We start from the raw sequence: 20155 nt of genomic DNA, 5'->3' as shown, positions 1-20155 counted from the left end.
GCTGCTCACTAGAGGATAATTGGAAGTCTATATCTACATGGGCCTAAAAGCCCCTCTTCTGGCAACTAGTTGTCTTGTTTATTGTTGTAGTAAACATGCCTGTGTTTTAATTCGTACATTTTCTTTATAGTACAGGCACACATTTCCAAAGTGAACAAAATTCCATACCTTGTTAAAAAATGACACTATTACTCTGGGCAGCCAGTACATTTTGTGTATACTCTGTTTTCTCAGAAAAATGTTTTAACTGTGGCTTGGGAACTTTTTTTAAGTGATAATACCCTTGCAGAACCAAAACCCCTTGCTGTGGAGTCAATTCCGACTCACAGCGGCTCTGTAAGACAGAGTAGAACTTCCCCGTAGGGTTCCCAAGGCTGTAATCTTTATGGAAGTAGACTACCACATCTTCCTCCCACAGAGTGGCTGGTGGGTTTGAACCACCTACCTTTCATTTAGCAGCTGAGCGCTTTACTACACTACGAGGGCTTCTTGATAATACACACCCCCCCCAAAAAAAACAAACTCATTGCCGTCAAATATGGTTAAACCCAGGGGGAACATAATCATTTTAGAACCACACCAGTAAAATAGTAACCTAACTTAGATTCAGATGTCTAGTTTGATTTTGTTACATGTTAGCAATTTTCTTGAGAGAAACATAAATCATAATGTTCTATTCATGTGCTTTTAAAGTGAAGAACATGGAAGCAGCATTTAATAAGCATTCTATTAAGAAACTTATGTCCGTTTTCTTTTTGGGTGTTAAGCAGTATTTGCTAGAGCTGGCCCTCTCCCTTTCGCTGCACTCAGGGCATGTTTCTAGAACATACACACCCAAGTCTTCACAGTGCACTTTAATTTGGAAGGCTATTGGCACAACATACAAAAACTTTTAAAATATCACTTAATCAAAATTCCACTTCCACGATGGCAAAATAAAGACGATTCTGCTCCCTTCTCCTCTTGAAAATCGTCTTAAAACAACAAGGAAAACAAAACATAGAAATCTAAACTCTTTGATGATACTAGGAGACACCTGGAGCCCCAAAGTATACATATAAAGACTAAAAGCAGGAAAAGAATGGAAAATGACCTGACAGGACAAGGGAAGCCCACATATAGCACCTGAAAAGGACAATGGCAGCGAGAAGCAAACCAGTTTGTCCTGCAGAACCCTAGAGCTCGGGAATTTAAAGCACCAGGTGCTACAGAAGGTGGCATCAGGCGTGTGTCTGTGTGGGCAGTAAGGTCTGGGCAGCAGGAGGACTTCTTTGAAAATCCTTATAAGAAGCAATCAAACCTCGCCCAGCACAGAAAGATGACTGTACCCCAAACCCTGACTAGAGACAAAGGGAACCTGGTCTAGAGGAAATGAACCACCTCTTGACTCAAGACAGCTGGGTGTAGAGGAGAGTTGAAGCAGAGTATAGAATTAAGAGCAGTGGGCTTGAATGAATGTCCACATAGTAAATGGTGAGACCCCCCGCCTTTCCACACAGCCCCCTTTCTCTCCCTGCTGAGCGCTAGCATGTGTACACCCACCTCTCCCTCACTCTAACAGGCACCCTTACCCCCACCACAGGTGGACGATTGAAATCTCTTTTTTTTTTTTTTTGAGAAACAACTAGCCCAGATAAAAGATTTATGGACACAGGCCTTTGAAAGTTCCCAGTGATAAATTCAGCTCACCATCCAATCATCCTAAAGTGATTGCCACTGTGTGACAAGCTACATCTGTGCAGAGCACATCTAATGAGCGCCGTGCTGCCTCATGCATGAAATATGAACTAACCTCCACGGAATTACCAGACACTCAAGGGAATCCTCTAACCTGAAGTGCAGAGACATAAACAAATTGGGGGGGGGGGTGGGGAACACAAGACAGAGATAATATAGCAAGCAAAAGAAAACATCAAAGAAACTATAATAATATCCTCAGGGAAATAAGAGAAGTTGTTGCATCCAGGAAATAAATATTTGGGGAATAAGAAAGAGCTCTTTAGAATAAAGAATATGATAGTTGAAATTTTAAAAAGTTTATGAACATGTCTGGAAAATAAAGTCAAAGAAATCTCCCAGAAAGCAGACAGACAACGGGAGAGGGAGAAATGAGAAAATTAGAGGATTAATCTAGGCTGTCCAACATTTGACTAATAGGAGATCTGGAAAGAGAGGGAAAAAAAATGCTGGGGAGGAAATTTTAAGAAAATTAATAAAGACATCCCAAAACTAAAGGATATAAAATTGACGTATTGAAAAGGCCTACCAGGTTCCTGCACAGTGAATGAAAAATCAAAGGAAAAAACCCTGCACCATGGTACAAGAGTGTGAAAGCTTAAGATAGAGGGATAAAGAAACAATTCTTAAACCTGCTGAGAAGAAAAATCAGTTTATGTACAAAGGTCAGGAATCAAAATGGCATTGGATTTTTTAACAGCTCACTAAAGTTTAAAAGGTAAATGCCTTCCAAATTCCAAGTAAAAATGATTTCCAACATTGAGTTCTTCCCAGAAAACCGTCAATCAAATGTGTGGTAGAACAAAGAATTTCAAACTTTCAATCTGGAAGTTTTTAGTTTCCCTATACCTTATCTCAGGAAGCTACGTGAGTATGTTATCTACCAAAAAAGGAAGCACAGTAAGAAAGAAGACATGAAATCCTGGAAAAAAGGGGATCCAGTACAAGAGGGAGGGGAGTAGAATCCCCAGGAAGTTGGTAGATGGAAGTCTTAAGACAGCAGTTATACAAAAGACGCAGAAAGCAACCAGTTTGGAGCAATTTGGAAGTACACTGGAAGAAAGAAAATTATGGTAGGTTTGACTGGAAAATGATACTGAGAAACATTTTACAGAGATGCTGGTGGGTGTGAAAAGGATTACCTAGTGCTTCAAAGAAAACTAAGCAAATGAGAACAGTACTAAGTCCAGGAAAAACTAAGTGTTTTAAAAGAAGATATATATAGTTTAATGCATTCCTTGTCTCAGCAGCAAACAATATGTATTTATATATGTAAATAAATAATACAGTAGAATATGTGATGTTACTAAAAACAGTGATATAGAATAAAATTCTCTTGGGGAAGATTGGGGGAGGGAAAGTGTCCTCATTTGCCATCAGGGGATGTCCATAGATGACATCTAAAATTAGTAAATAAGGATATACTTTGTCTATGTATTATTTAGAAATATTGAGGTAAGATAAAGAAACAGCTTTAAAAAAATGGAACTCAGTTTTGTGCTATAAAGGGACACTTTTATAATAAGCTTTTTAACTTTTTTTGTTTTTTACTTTTAAAAAAGAATTTACTGTGGTAAAATACACATAAGAAAACAATTTGCTGTTTTAACCCTTTTTTTTTTAAATGTATAATTAAATTACATTCGCCACATTGTGCACCCATCACCACTATTTCCAAAACATTTCCATCACCCCAAACAGAAACTCAGTGCTCCTTCAGCAGTCACTCCACATTTCTCCTTCCCACTAACAAATTATCGTCTCTCTGCATTTCCCTGTTCTAGATATTTCATACAAGTGGAGTCTTAGAATATTTGTTCTTTTGTGTCTGGCTTGTTTCGCTCAGCATCGTGTTTTCAAGGTTCATCTGTGCTGTAGCCTGTATCAGAACTTTGTTTCTCTTTATGGCTGAATAATATTTTATTGTATGGTGTGATGGTTAAGGTTATGTGTCAGCGTGGCTAGGCCATGATTCTTAGTGCTTTGGCAGATACTGTGTAATCATCCTCCATTTCTTGCTCTGATGTGAGCAGCCTGTCAGTTGAAAGGAGAGTTTCCTTGGGGGTGTGGCCTCCATCCCATATATATGGATGTTCTAGCAAAGCCCTCTCTCTCAGTCGTGCATCTGACTTGTCATCCTCTGACCTCTGCTTTTTCAGACGTGAGTCAGCAGCTGTCATGGATTGAATTGTGTCCCCCCAAAAATGGGTGTATCAATTTGGCTGGGCCATGATTTCCAGTAATGTGTGGTTGTCCTCCATTTTGTGCTTGTAATTTTATGTTAAAGAGAATTAGGGTGGGATTGTAACTACCCAGTTCATATTCCTGATCCAGTGTAAACGGAATTTCCCTGGGGTGTGGCTTGCACCACCTTTATCTCTCAAGAGATAAAATGAAAGAGAAGCAAGCAGAGAGTGGGGGACCTCGTACCACCAAGAAACCAGCACCAGAAGCAGAGCGCATCCTTTGGACCTGGGGTCCCTGTGCCTGAGAGGCTCCTCGACCAGGGGAAGATTAAGGACAAGGAATCTTCCTCCAGAGCTGACAGAGAGAAAGCCATCCCCTGGAGCTGACACCCTGAGTTTGGACTTGTAACCTACTGGACTGTGAGAGAATAAACTTCTCTTCGTTAAAGCCATCCACTTGTGGTATTTCTGTCATAGCAGCACTAGGTGACTAAGACAGCAAGCAGCCTACTGCCTGACCTGCAGATTTTGGGATTCTTCAGCTCCTGCAGCCCTTTGAGCCAGCAGCCTGCCAACTGACCTGTCAATTTTGGGTTCATCATCCCCTGCAACCACATGAGTCAGGAGAAGCATCTAGCCTGACACCTGACCTGTGGATTTAGGACTTGCCAGCCCCCACAACTGCTTGAGCCATTTCCTCCTGGAAAAGGACATCACATTTGGTAAAGTAGAGGGTCAGTGAAAAAGAGGAAGACCCTCAACGAAATGGATTGACACAGTGGCTGCAGCAGTGGGCTCAAGCATAAGAACAATTGTGATGGCGCAGTACCAGGCAGTGTTTTGTTCTGTCATACATAGGGTCGCTATGAGTCGGAACTGACTCGATGGCACCTAACAATAACAGCAGTCTCTGTATGTATATTTGTATATATATACTTCTCTGGTTTTGTTCTTATGGAGAGCCCAGCCTAAGACGTGTATATGCCACATTTTATTTATCCATTCATCTCTTGATGGATTCTTGGGTCGCTTTCGCCTTTTGGCTATTGTCAGTAGCTGCAGTGAACATTGGTGTACAAGCCTCTTGAGTTCTGCTTTGAGTCTTTGGAATATATACCTAGGAGTGGAATGCCAGGTCATATTTGACTTTCTAAACTATGTGTATGTACTATTTGGATAAAAGTAATTTTTTGAAGTATCATTTAGCATTTTGCAAATATATTACATGACCTATAGCCTACAGTTGTTTTTAAAAATCTAACTTATTCTCTACGTGTGTGCGTATGTATCAGCAAGAATACCTGAGGATTTCTTTTTTTTTTTTTTAGTGAGTATTTTTAAAGATATTAAAGTTCTGTTTCACTGAAGTTTAGAAGTCCTGGTGTTCCTTAAATTATCTCTTCTCTTTATGCTTAACAATGCTAACTTTTTGTTAAAGAAATGAGATTTACATTTTATTTTGAAAGAAGGTATCATGTTGTAGATTTTCTTTAGCTTTAATAAAGTAACAAGAATTTTAAATTAATATTTCATTTCATAATTAGAAGTGTAATTGTTATCACCTCTAGATATTTGCTATTAGAACCAAATAAAAATTGAGTTAATGACCAGAGACTGATTCTCTAACCTAGACTTTAGCAATAATGCAGATTTGGATGTACTTTAAAATATGTATGTCTCACCTAAGGTATTTAATAAACTACACCTGTGCATTGTTACTTTCAAGGTTTTCATGGAATCTATACAGTAACTTAGAAGTGAGGATGGTGAGACTTTGTCTCACATACTTTGGAAATGTTAACAGAAGGGACCAGTCCCTGGAGAAGGATATCATGCTTGGTGAAGGAGAGGGCCATCAAAAAAAGATGAAGACCCTCAACGAGTTAGACTGATACAATGGCTGCAACAATGGGCTCAAGCATAACAATGACTGGTTAGCGTGGCACAGGACCAAGCAGTGTTTCATTCTGTTGTACAGAAGGTTGCTATGAGTTGGAACCAAGTCGAGGGCACCTAACAGTAATAACAACATACAATAACTTGAGACTCTTTGAATGTTATTTATTTATGTCCTTTAAAATAATACCTTAAAATTAAATATTGTCCAAATGTGTTTTTAGTCTTTGTCTCTAATAGTAAAACTTGGACTAACATGAATTTTATTATAAATTATAGTAGGTAACATTTAATGAGGGCCTTCCATAAGTAAGAGCTATTATTAAACACAAATTATTGGATGATTGAATGAAACATGCATTTTTTTTTTCTCATTTATCCCTCAAAACTACCTTAGGAATTAAGTACTGTGATTATCACCATCTTAGAGATGAAGAAACGGAGGTTAAATAATTTGCTTGAGATGACAGTAAGTAGATTTAGGAGAAGAAATCAAGGATTAGTGTTTAATCACAGCAAAACAGTAAAACAAAACAAAATCCTTTTTAGTCCTAGGTTCACTTGAGATTGAATCTCAGTCTTCCTGACTGTTACTATAGGATGGCTTTACTTCAAGTTGATGGTCTCGATTCATCAAAAAAAGATATATTGAATACATTATAACACTAATATATTTTAGAAAGATTTCCAAAAGAGTTGAAGCAAAAAAAGGGTCTGCCTTAGTCTTAATTATCCAGATTATTAAATTAATCCTAATTTATTATGTCCCTCAGTATTCTGGGTAATTGAGTATTATATTAGCCACAATACAGTGATTTAAAAAAAAAAGTAAGAAAAATAAAGTGTTTTGGTTTTGTTTGTTTGTTTATTAAAGCCAGCAGCAAAAGTGGACCAAGAAACCTTGACAGAAATGGTGAAGCCGAGTATTGATTATGTGCGCCACAAAAAGTTCCGATCTGGGAATTACCCGTCGTCATTAAGCAATGAGACAGATAGATTGGTCCATTGGTGCCATGGTGCTCCTGGTGTCATCCACATGCTTATGCAGGCGTACAAGGTCAGTATTTCGGTTCATCTAACAAGCATCCGGTGGCTAGAGATCCAGTTTTTACTGTTCGGTTTTTAGCTTGATTTTGGTAAGCACATTTGAAGCTACAAACCCTTTAGAAATAATGTTTTACAACATAAATAGAACGTGTCTTTATTTCACTACTCATCACCTCTGTAGTTAGTGCTGTGTGTTTGTGTGTGTGTGGCTCCTATTACAGAATCTTTTTGTTTTTATTCTGTTTTAGGTGAAAGTTTGCATATGTGTGTTTTAACAGAGATTATATTCATGTGTAAAAACCTAGATGACAGCATAGTAGTGATTTTCATTCTAGTGGGTCTCAGTATGGAATAAGGTGGTAGACAGTATTATAACTATAATGCTTTTTTGTTTGACTTTACATCCTTTTATTTTCTTGCTTGAATAAGCCTTTATTGCTGGATTATTATTCAGGAGCATTTCAGTTTGAGTTTAAAATTGTTACGAAGTATTTCATGATAGGTTTGGTGCTTAAAATTTTACACAAATGGAGCCTTATAGGAAAACAGGGAGTACCTTCACTGATTACTTCTACTGGGTGCTTGCTAGAAGGGCACAATATTAATAATGCTATTGATTTCTTACATGGATTAAGATTTATTCAGTTGAAAGCAAACAGTGCTTCTTTTGCAGTCTTGTTTTTTATTTAGTACATCTTTATTTATAATAGTTAATGTCAGGGATTGGAAACTCTCTGGGGCAGTTCTACTCTGTCTTACAGGGTCACTATGAGTTGGAATCGACTTGACGGCACTGGGTATACTGGGTATATGAATAAAAGCATTCAACTCCAACCACAGCAGTTGTTCTGTTCAATGCAGGGTTTTTGTTTCAGCAAGCTCTCTCGTTTTTGGAGAAATAGATGGAATTAACAGAGCAGAATTCATTTTTCTGCCTAAAAGTAACAAAAGAATTGGTGTCTAAATCAATTTTATTTTCCCTTGTGACTTAACTATAATAAAATTATTCAGGAAAGTTATGGGGAAACATCTCATGATTTAGGCTGATTTCTCAAAAATTGCTAATCCTCCTACAACAGCAAGACAATATTCAAATAATAGGAAAGTCATATGGACGTGGAAGAAAATAACTCAAAGTTATGATATCTGGTGGGAGTGAGGCACAGTGGAATATACTCTGTGGAAAAAGAACGTAATAATTTATCCTCTTCCCAATATCCCAGCTTTTAAATTAAATCATAGTTCTGTTGAAACCACTGCCTCCCCCTATTTAGTGCTTTAGAGCAGTTGTAACTTCAGTGACCTAGAGATGAGTTCCTCATAGAACAAATACTCAGCAGTAAAGTCTGAGCAGACACGTGACTGTACAGACAGGGACCTTTGGTACTCAAAACCCACGTACCACTTTGTGAAAACCTGAACTCTTCTCTTTGTCACTCATTTTCCCTTTCCACTTTAAAGAGGACCAGCCATCGCAGCCGGGTACTCCTGATAGCTGACAGTCTTTGCTTCTGAGGGTCTTTCCCGCCTTGCTTCAGCAGCAGCGCGGTGAGCAGGGAATCAGAGCCCGGGGCTTCCTCTGGGGACCCGTCCTCATCCTGAGCAGTCCCATTTCCATTAGCCCTGCTGCCAGTTACCACCGTCTGTTCCTCCTCTGCTGGTCACTCTGGGGGAGCTACCCAACAGTGCCCAGCTGTCCACAGGGCCACCGACCACGCAGGCCCAGCTGCTCCCTGCAGGGTTTCTGCTCAGAATCCCATTTAAACACCTTTCCCTACCCTATTGATTCCAAAACAGAATCTAGAAGGCATAGTGCCAAAGATGGCAAGTCATACACTTAGTCGCTTGCAGATGAAGGCTTAATTCTGCCCTCTATATTAAGGTTCTCAAACATGAGGAAGACGAGGAACCTCAGAATCTCCTGGGGGCAGGAAGGCATCAGTTTTAAAAATCATATGTAATATACATTTATAATTGGGAGTAAAAATAGGTTTGATAGTGTAAACTACAGAAGATAGGTACAGACTACACCTGGCTGCCTGTGTCTTCTGCTGATGTGTCTTTGTCAGTGAGTGGAGTGTGAAATTTGTATTTGGCTGAGGTGGAAGGCAGGGGAAAAACACAGCGCTAGACTCTGTTTTCTCTCAAGTTACTGTTAATTTAAGTTAACAGAGCCTACATTTATTAAAGCCATCTCTCAAAATTAGGTAGGAAGTGTTTAAATTTTATATAATAACAAGCTTTCAGCAAGTTTCTCATCCTAGCATATAAACCCATATGTTCTTCAGTTATGCTTATGAAGGCTTAAGCTTTTCAAGTATTTGAAAAATATTATCTTTCACAAAGAAAAAAGATAATATTTTTCAGATACTAATAATTGAGTCTAAAATTTGAAAAAAAAAAATTGTCTTCTCTTCCTGTAGATACTAACCACATTTCAGTATTTAGCTAAACTTATACGTGTATGGAAACCCTGGTGGCATAGTGTTTAAGTGCTATAGCTGCTAACCAGAAGGTTGGCAGTTGGAATCCACCAGGCGCTCCTTGGAAACTCTCTGAGTCAGTTCTGCTCTGTCCTATAGGGTTGCTATGAGTCAGAATCGACTCCATGGCAACAGGTTTTGTTTTTTTTTTTAATATATGTGTATCAACATGTATTATTTGTTAGTTTAAAATTATACGACATTTTAGATAGTCTTGAAGAAATGTCAAGGTTTTATCGGTATTCTTATGCTGTATCAGGAATTCTGTTAATTGCGAATAATTTTCAAACAAATTACATTTGTGGGCCCCATAACTGGAAGCTGTTTTGATGAATAGTTGTAGTCATCTCCTGATTATCTGACAGCAACTCGTTGCCAACTCATGGTGACCCCTGTGTGTCAGAGTAGAACTGCACTCTATAGGCTTTTCAGTGACTGCTATGTTATGGAAGTAGATCGCCAGGCCATTCTTCTGCATGCTGCTTGGTGGATTTGAACCGCCTGCCTTTGAATTAGTAGCTGAGCTCAAACCATTTGCACACTCACGGACCAAAAAAACCAAACCAGTTGCCATCGAGTCGATTCCAACTCATGGAGAGACACGGTGTTACAGAGTGTAACTGGGCTCCGTACCCACTACGGATGCTGATCATAACTGTGCTTTTTTTGTGTTTTTTTTTCAAAGCCTCACAATCCTTCTCAACAGAGAGGTCACTATAATCGGTCATGATCAGATGAAACCTATTTGCTACCCACAAGTAGATCTTCTCTAACGAATGACCTTTTGTCTCTAATTCATTGTTCAAAACTTAGAATAAGTTAAACAGATAAAAATTGCTAATGACAGATTCTGAGGAAGGACCAGGGATACAAAACAAATGAAATGTCAGGAGGAAGAGAATTTAAAAGAAAGGTTGAGGAGAACACAGACAGCTTCCACTTGACAGTGTGTCATTTGCCTTCAGCCTCAGGTGGACAAATAAGCCCGAGGGCTGAGCTCGTTTGCCTCCAAAGCTGGACATGTGAACAAGTCAGTGGAGAAAGGGGTATTAAGTTCTGCAACCCTAGTCCGCCTGGCTCCTGGGACTGAAAGCTCTGCGCAGGTTTCCTTGTGGTGCGTCATGACACATCATGGCAGCCCTGGTATGCGGGGTCATCAGGGTCCTGTGACATCGGGCTGACCCAGGATATTGAATATCCCTGTTTTAAATGGCCAGGCATTGTGTGTCATCAGCCCTTGATGGTCTTCTTCGCAGGTAGAAGCTTTCAAGTGGCAGGATGTGTGTCCCAGGAAACAAGAGTGGTTTCTCTGTGACAGAACATCTTACAAAAGACATGGCAGTGGTTTTAACTTTTTTAAAACCAAATTTTGGAATTTATTTGGCAAAACCATGAAATAGAAGGAGGACAAAGAGGGATAGGCTGGCAGATTGAGATTGTAGGTGCTGTGTCTGATAGGCTTTTTAAAAATTCTCAATGCCATTTCACATTTCCTACGCATTTTTCTAACCGGAAAGGGAAAGCATTTTGCTAAGTCTGTATGAAAAACACCTCTGTAACACTGCTGTGCTTTCATTGCCCAGATGTTTAAGGAGGAGAAGTACTTGAAGGATGCCATGGAGTGCAGTGATGTCATCTGGCAGCGAGGCTTGCTACGCAAGGGCTATGGTATCTGCCATGGGACGGCTGGAAATGGCTACTCCTTCCTCTCTCTGTACCATCTCACGCAGGACAAGAAGTACCTCTACAGGGCTTGCAAGGTAAGCACAGTTCTGTCCAAATAGCTTCTCAGCATCCCAGAGTCCACAAGTAGAACTCTTCTTCCTCCTCTTATCCTGTTTCTCCCAATTCTTTTCTTTCTTCATGACCCAGCCTTGCCCCTACCCTCTCTGTGCCAGTATCCTCGGGGATAACAGTGGTACCTACCTCATAAGGCCGTTGACAAGGGTAAATGAGTTCTGAAGAACATAAGTTCTGAAGTCACTTGTCCTCAGTGAACTCCTTACAGTGTCTTTCACTGTCACCACTTGAAAGCTAACTCCTCTCCTAGAAGTGTCTCCCTTCTCAGTTTGCAGAGTGGTGTCTAGACTACGGAGCCCACGGGTGCCGCATTCCTGACAGACCCTATTCTCTGTTTGAAGGTAAGAGGGAGGAACAAACCACAGATTCAAACATTCGCGCGAGTGCCCTTCTGTTTCTCCGTGGACTAGCACTATGAAATGTGATCATCCTTGAGTAGTATCTCCAAAACTCAGAAGTAATTGTGAACATATTAGTTTATTGCTGAAAATTATCTTGAGTCTCTATACCATACCTGATTTTTGCACCTGTGAACATCGTCCAAGTATTTTTAGACTTTTTATGAAGTATATATGCAGACAGAACATAAAATGCTATTCGGTAATGGAAGAAATAAATTTACTCCTCTGCATTTCATCTATAACATTGTGTATTTAATGTTGATCTATCCACAGGAAGCCTGAATAGCTATTAAAATATATTTAGTTCTTTAATTAGAAATTAGAAAAAAAAACAAGAAATATTGAAGAAAGTTCTGAAAAAGAAGAGCAATGACAGTAAATCAGTAAAAGCAACAATAATTTGAAAGAGTCTGCTGCAGGCACAAAAAGTAGAATTCAGAAAAACAAAATAGAATCCTATAAGGAAACCCAAATATATAAATATTTGTGTGTATGTGTCTGTATATGAGTTAGATAATTTATAACACCACAGAAATCACAAGGCAAAGATTAAATGGTTATTGTAATAAATCGATGATAATTTTTATTTACTTTAGAGCCATATCTTATACCAATTCCAAGATAAACTTCAGAAGGCATAAATCATTGAATTTTTTTTTTTTTTGCAAATCAAATAATAGATGAGTATTGAACTTTTCCTGCATCAGTTGATAAGATCATGTGATTTTTCTTTTTTAGCCTGTTAATATTGTAGATTGCATTGATTGATTTTTTTTCAATATTGATCCAGCCTTGCATTTCCGGAATAAAGCACCCTTGGTCATGGCGTATAATTCTTTTTATATATTGCAGAATTCTACTTGCAAAAATTTTGTTAAGGGTTTTTTCATCTATATGCAGAGGGGTATTGGTTTCCCTTTTTGTACTGTCTTTGTCAGGTTTTGGTATGAGAGTAATACTGGCCTCAAACGGTGTTGAGAAGTATCCTTTCCACTTTGTTTTCTGAAACAGATTGCATATTAATTGGTAGATGAATTGAAGTTAATTCTAATGTAAATGTTTGGTAGAATTCTCCAGTGAAACCTCCTGGGACTGGAGATTTCTTTTGGGGGGAGTTTTTAAATTAAAAATTCTCTTTCTTTAAAAGTTGTAAGCCTATTCAAGCTACCTATTTTATATTGGGCGAGTGGTGGTGATTTCTGATTTTTTAGGAATTGGTCCCTTCCATCTATGTCCTGATGTCTGAATGGTTTGTAGTGATATGTCCTGTTTTATATTGGTAATTTTTAAATCAAAAAATAGAAAAATGAGCAAAAAATAGAGCATTTGTCAGATCTTTTGAGGATATAATATTTTTACTATTAAAAAGATAAAATAGGATTTCTATGCCATAAACTTGCTAAAAGGACAGCCATTTATATGCATCAAATGAAACAGACTTAATACCTGAACTCTTAAATGTACTTCATTCAGGTTTATAAATTCAAGGTTATAACAGCAACTTCAAAGCTCCAGTATGTCAAAAATCTATGAGTCTGTAACTCCCTGAAGGCCGAGAACTTACCAGATCCATCTTTCCCTTTTGCCTTGAAAGAGCCTGGCAGACAGAACTAGGAACAGACACTAACTAAGGGATTAAAAAAAAAAAAAAACCCAGTGCCATCGAGTCGATTCCGATATTGAGTGCTTATGGGGTCACCACCAGGCTGGAAGGGCAAGTGCTCCCTCCAGTCGAGTCTGTCCCACCAAGACGAGAGGACAAGGGTCTTTTCAGCACAGCCACGTGCTCTAGGGTCCCTCCTGAGAGTGTTTTAGGTCACTATTTTTTCCCCCTTAGGGGTTCTAATAGTTCAGTGGTTTTCAGACTTTTAACTGCCAGAGCCCTTTCTTCAAACAAAAACTTCTGAGGAAGGCTGGGCACAACCAATACCCTTCAGTAGGAGAATGGGGAAACAAACTGATGTACTTCTCAGCTGTAGAGAGGAACCGGCTACTAATACAGCGTGAGTGCATCCCAGACACGTTTTCTGAGTGAAAGAAGCCAGGCCTGAAGGCTGTATACGGTACGATTCTATCCATATTAAGTTCTGAAACAGGCCAGGAATCTTGGTGGACTAAAATCAGAACCGTGGTTGCCACTGGGAGATGAGGAGGTGTGAGTGACTGGAAAAAGGGACATGAAGGACCCTCCAGGGATGACGAAATAGCCTCTGAGAGGGGTTTGCAGCACTTGAAGTACTCTTAAGATTTGTTTCATTATATGTAAATTTTACATCAAAAGAAAAACTGTAAACAAAGGAAAACCCTGTAAGAGAAGAATTGTTCTGATTTAACCCCCCGCCCCCCCACACTTCAGAAGCTCCTTTGAGTAGGGTTTGAGTTTAAAACCCAGGGCTTGATTACTGCAGGGATCTGGGGTGGGGATTTCCCCGAAACAAATAATGTTTGCATGAAAATAATGGTCTTTGAACTTTAAGAAGGCATAAAATGCAACTTTTTGTTTGGACTAAGAATTTAAAGGCTCCGAAGAGGGGGAATTTTATACTTTGAAACATGCACATCCATAACTTTTTTGTTAGAGGTTCTGTAAGAATCATCTGAAAGTTCCAAGATTCAAGATTAAAGCCCAAAAGCCAATTAAAAAAAATTTTTTTTTTAATTAAAAAAATAGCATAGTGAAGAAAGCTGGTATCATTAGCTACTGGATGCTAGTATAAGAATTTCTAATGTGGAAAACTTGGGGTTTTTTATAAAGTTGTTTTTAAAGGCCCTAGCACCTTTCTTCTCTATAGCCCCTGGTAAGTAAGTAATTAGAAGTTACTTTGCAGATACTACTCTATCCAGCACCCTTTGGTAAAAGGATCCTTGTTTGACTTGCAGGCATGGCTGGTGCTATCCACTTCCTCTCCGACGTCCTGGGACCAGAGGCGTCACAGTTTCCAGCATTCGAACTTGGTTCTTCACAGAGGGATAAAAAGGTGCAAAAAGACAACTAAAATACCCATTTGGACCAAAAGCCACTAGATGGCTTAGTGCCTGACACAGAACCAACTGAATCCTGAAGGAGAAAAAAAACACTTTCACAGGCCCCCTTTTGTTCCAAAGACCCTGCAGTTAGAGCATGAGTGAAGAAGCCATCCATCAGCTTGTTGTAACAGCATTTTCCTCACTGGTGTAAAATACGAATTCTCCATAGCCAGACTCTCAGTAGCATTTGCATGTTTCTTGGTGTTGTCTGTAGGTGTAAGTTCTAACCAGAAAGCCCTTCTCTTTCCATGAGTCCCGAGCCAACCATGCATGAGTGTCTTCAGCAGCCGCTCTTGTGTACACAGCGTATACATAGGGAACAGTCAGGCCATGGCTCTCTTTTTGTCTATCAGATTATCTAAGGTGATACCCTCGGATCATACTTTGTCAGCATTTTCCATGGGCACCACTCCAAAAACAGAGAAGAAACTGAACAGATAAGAGGAGGCTTTGCTGCTTTGAGGGAGTAAGTCTTTCCACAAAGGAGTTGAGTGCTTCCTCTTGTGTTTTGTGCCCCATCTTAGTGTTTTTAAGAACCCATGGGGGTGCAGTGCAGCTCTATGAGGGCTCACCATCTTCAGCAGAAGCTTCAGGCACTTGTTGTGAACCTCAAAAGACTCCTGGCAGCCCAAGGCAGTTAGTGTCCTGGCAAATGGACTTTATGAAGTCAAGGGTAACACTCAAGGGAAGCTTGGCAATGTCCGCCTTAAATAACAAGTAGCAACAACTAAGCATTTGCAGTTCTAGAACCTTTTTCCTGGCATGTATAATTAAAACATATGCCACCTCAATTTTATTTATCAGCGTTATTACTAATTGTTGCAGAACAGTGGGTACGATTTTAGATGGCTGAAAAACAAAGATGTTCAACTGGACCCATGTCCCTGTAATTTATTTACCAGATTGTTTAAATAAGTTTATCAAAGTATGAATTTGGGATGAATACAGTTCTTATTTTTTTGCCCCCATCTTACATTTGATGAAATGCATTAGCATAAAAGCACTGGTCTGTATTTATACATATGAAAAACGTAATGTTCTAGTCAAGAAAATTAGGCCATTATTTGTCTGACTTTTTTTATTTAAAATTAGGCACATTAATTTGGATTAGCCTACCCTCAGTAATTCTATTGTGAAGATTTCAGTGTTCAGAAGGTTTTTTGTCATCATGGTACCACCCAAGTCATATGGGACTTTCAAGAACTTCTCACCTTGCGAGCTCACCCTCATGTCATAAAAGACAATATAGGACCTTCTAATGGCCTGATCCTTGTCTACAAGGGACTCTCTAAAATAGTTTATCAGCCCTAGTTTCCACTCCTTTCATAAAGGAGAAATAAGAATGTCGGTTTAGAAGAAAACTGTCCTTCATGCCTTGTGCAGTTCTTAGAGTGTGAATGGGCCTTATTTGTGGAGCTGATAACACTAAAAACGTGACCTTTAATTTCTAAGTGGTACCTCTCTTCATTGCAGACACTCTTGTTTAAGTCACGCTTATCCTCTTTCAGCAGAGATTGATGACTTCTGAGGGGATAAGTCCTCCTGACTGTATTTTAACTGACCACATGAGCCTGGTAATGGGCTTCTCAGGATGGTTACAGCACCCTGTCCTAGGGGAACGTGCTGTCAGGAATGAGCTGAGGGGAACTGTTTGCAGAAGACAGCACACAATATCAGAAAATTCACATCATCCAAAAAACACTGTCCCCATCAAATACAGCTCAAAACAATATCAAATGACAGAGCTTACTAATGAGGTCCTGTCCACCTCATCAATAGCAACCATTATGGCTTCAGCTGAAAGCATTGCCAGAGCTGTCCCGTATCTTAGTGGGATCCGGTGGGGAGCTGCACGTGGAATCGCCCTGGTCCCCCAAATACAGCCATTCAGCCAGGAGGCAGTGCATCGTGGCCAATGGCAGCTTCAGACCAGCAAGCAATGCTCAGCTGTCTTGGCCTCTAGCCAGGTGCGTCCTCCCTTGGGCATGTTTGAAAACACTCACTAGGCTTTGGGACTAAGATGCTGAGGTAATGATAAAATACTTGTAGAATAAATGACCCCCCAAAAGTTGTTCCAGATGGCCAGGCTTCTGTTAATAGAGATTTGATTTACAGAGGTTTGTAAAAAGCTCACTGGGTTGACACTTTGCCCCTCACCCACTAGATATTAGCCAGGTGTGCAGCCCTTGGATTCCACATCAGCCCACTTCTCGTGTCTGTTACCTGTGGTGCTGCTTGGCTTTACTTACAGCTTGCAGTCCCTGGAGGCGAGGAAGAAACAGCAGACCTTCAAAGGACAGAGGATTTAAAGAATTCAGTGTACTAGTGCTGAGCATTTGAATTCAGATTTTGGAACATCTCACTGTCATTTCTTGGAGTAGCTTGTGTCCACAACTGTTCTCTAAAATGTGTCTAAATTGAAGAACACGTACATGCACAATGCCATTTAAGATTTGAAGGGAAAAAAAGTTGACATCCCCAAAAAGTGTTCTGGGTTGTTTGGTTTTGTCAGTAAAAGAGAGTTTTGTGGTGATGACTTCTGGAATCTCCATTTGTTCTCACGTTGCTGCATTTGAGAGTGACGTGGTTGAGAACGTTGGTCACCACTCTTCTGAAGATGTAATTCTTCACTCAGAAATGCGGCTCTTGCTCAGGCTATGCTGTACTAGATAATGTTAGAATTATAGCTAAAGGTCTCTTCGTGTGCATTCTTCTTTTTATTCCAAGGGATTAAAATATCCCTCTGAAACCTGAATTATAATGATCTAAAAAAACACAGTTGCCATTGAGTTATTTCTGACTCATGGTGACCATGTGTGTGTCAGAGTAGAGCTCTGCTTCGTAGAGTTTTCAAGGCTGTGATGTTTTGGAAGCAGCTCACCAGGCCTTTCTTCCGAGGCAATGCATGGATGAACTGCCAGCCTTTTGGTTAGTAGTCAAGCGATTAACCATGGTGCCATCCATTTATAATGGTGAAAGCCTGCATATCTTGAGCCAGAATTTTGTACCACACCCTGTACACTTACTATTTTCCTTAATCTTTGTAACAACCTACAAGGTGGGTACTATTGTTGTAACGACTTCATGAATGAGCAAACTGATGGACTCACCCAGGTCACAGCCTGTAAGTGACAGAGGCAGGGTTCAGACCCAGACAGTTCTCACCAGCCACCATACTTCTGAGTTGCGCTCGGCAACCTTTCCCCTGCCTGTATGACACAGAACGTGAGAAGTTTAAACCTGGGAGGGGCCCTGTGACTTGGTCATGCGCCTTCAACTAGGACATGGGGGAGCAGGGGTGCACACACAGGGCCTCTTCCTCTGTCCCTGCCCACTGCTGCCCACTGCCTACTTGGCTGGAAGACACAGTCACCATTCATTGCATTTATATACTGCTTTGAACTCTAAGGCAGTTTCATATCTCGTTTCATTTGCCAAATTCACAGAAGCCAGTGCTCCAAGTTTAAGGTCCAGATCCCCTAAAACACTTTTACAACCTACCCACTCAATCCCAGGCTCTTTGCTGCCTTGTCTAGGCCCCTCCTGTCAAGGGCCTCCTGCCTGGCAAGAGGCCGGGTATGTAGGAACTGAGCTATGGGTGGTCTTCAGGAGGCTGTGACCCCACTAGATTTTATGTGCACAGGCCACAGGCATATGAATATTCATCTAGAGACAGGGTTCCTAGTTTCATCAGAGTGTCAAGGTGGTCTGTGACCCAAAAAGGTATAAAGTGTCAAGTTGTGGGATAATGAATGAATGTTGGAAGCCGAACATCAAAGTGGGGAGCAGTGATTGCTGAGGAAGTTGGACATGGCAGAGGTATGTGGTTCAGAAGGCACCAGGCTCACCTGGGGAGTCCTCTACCCCCACAGAAGAGCCCCTCATGTGGGTCTCCATTGTTCCACATCAGAGAGTCTTGAGAAGAGCCAGACTGCTCTTGACTGCCATCCCCGGGCTGGGGCTCTTAGCTGCTCCTTGATACACAGCTGCTAGGGTAGGAGGAAGTGGGACAGAGTGGGCACCCAGGCCACACAGCATTGCAGTTGTCTACGTGAGCTGGCCAGTGGCCCCGAAAGGTGTGTTCCGCTCATGGCCCCTCTGGATTGGAGAAAGGCTGGAAGCTCCCTTAAGGCCCAGGCTTAAGAAGACCCTAGCTCCCTGAAGTTAGATCACTGGGGCAAGTGGTGACCTCAGGTGTCTGGAGCTATCACAAAGCCCAGTCGTCATTTTCACACATATCCCTGCCCCACTTCCCTCTCCCAAATGGAGATGGGAGGCTTGATTCATTCATTCAACAAATGTTTAGGGAGCATCCATGCTGTGCCAAGCATGATGTGAAGTTGTAAGAATGAAATGATAAAAAACTGCCATGGATCCTGTCATGCAGTTCACAGTTGGCTTGATGAACCTGCCATAGGTGAGCAGCCTCAGCTCAGACCAGGGGGAGCCAGGCACTCCCCAGGCAGGACCTTCGACAGCTGCTGTGCACTCGAGTGGGACAACAAGCCTTTTGGGGGAAGAATATGGTAGTGCATCTCCCAGTAACGGCAGGAGGACGACAAAGGTAAGTGTGGTCAGATGCAGATTTGCAGCGTGACACCCTTTGGGTGTGAGGGTGAGGCTAGCCCCTGCCCTCCAGGAGCACAGGTCTATGAAAAAGGCTAATATCCCCACTTTACAGCCAAGCTGGTGTAGTTACAATGTTTAAAGTTTAAAAGCAGAGGCCAGGGAGTCAGAATGCTTGTTTACCCCCCAGCTCAACCACTTACTGTGTGAACTTGGGCAAGCAATTTCCTAAGCTCAGGTTCTTTTCTACACAATAAGGGCAATGATAATATCTACCTTATTTGGTTGGTGGGAGAATTAAAGTGAAACCATAAATGGAAAGAGCTTGGAGCACATGCACACAGTAAATTGGGGAGGTGAAGGTGTAGGTGTGCTACTTATATGGGAAACAGGCTCACTTCTCATGAGTGGTGGAACCTAGTGGAAATGGATTGAAACCCCAGATCCATGAGGCTCCAGAATCCCACCACAGTCAGGTATCACTGCTCTGCCTGGCAGCCCAGGACTTTCAGCCTGCCCTAGTTACTCTGTAAGGTAGACTCTTGTGGTTTTCACCTGGTCATAGGACCTTCCCCAGATGAAGCTGGTGGACTGTAGTGCTGGCCACGGGTTGATAGGGATCTTAGTCTTTAAAGTAAACCCCATAGGAGAACAACACATATGGAGTAGCATAATCATACATTCACCCTTTCCAGCAATAATCTGCAGTTGCCCTCATCCAGAGGTTACCCTAGGAAATGTTTTAAGATTTCAATGAGGTCAGTCCAAGCTCAGACTCCAAGTTTCCTAATTTGCAGTTCCCTGGGCCCTGAGACTTGAGATTGAGTTGGTCCTAGGTCTGAGCTGAGAAAAACGGTATATCCAAGAGAAGTAAAAAAAAAAATTTTTTTATAATTCCATGACTTCTCGAATTTTTTTTTTTAATTAGAACAAGCCACTTCTATATCCTCCTAGCACTGGAAAGTGCTATCTATAATCACTAGGTAATTTGTAACAAAGCCAGTACAACAAA

The 20155-nt window shown here is 40.7% G+C and overlaps 1 protein-coding gene across 1 annotated transcript in view; it reads left to right on the top strand.

Annotated features, from left to right (window-relative positions):
- Positions 1-20034, top strand: part of LANCL2 (LanC like glutathione S-transferase 2) — a 65586-nt gene extending 45552 nt beyond the window's left edge. Inside the window, exons 6-9 of the mRNA XM_049893452.1 lie at positions 6694-6876; positions 10933-11109; positions 11418-11490; positions 14431-20034. Coding sequence (XP_049749409.1) covers positions 6694-6876; positions 10933-11109; positions 11418-11490; positions 14431-14546 — 549 coding nt within the window. The 3' untranslated portion in view covers positions 14547-20034. The remainder of the gene's footprint in view (positions 1-6693; positions 6877-10932; positions 11110-11417; positions 11491-14430) is intronic.
- The last annotated feature ends 121 nt before the right edge of the window (positions 20035-20155 follow it).

The sequence above is a fragment of the Elephas maximus genome, chromosome 8 (genome assembly GCF_024166365.1).
Source record: "Elephas maximus indicus isolate mEleMax1 chromosome 8, mEleMax1 primary haplotype, whole genome shotgun sequence".
In the NCBI taxonomy this organism is placed as follows: domain Eukaryota; kingdom Metazoa; phylum Chordata; class Mammalia; order Proboscidea; family Elephantidae; genus Elephas; species Elephas maximus.
This window is presented reverse-complemented; position numbering and strand designations above follow the sequence as displayed.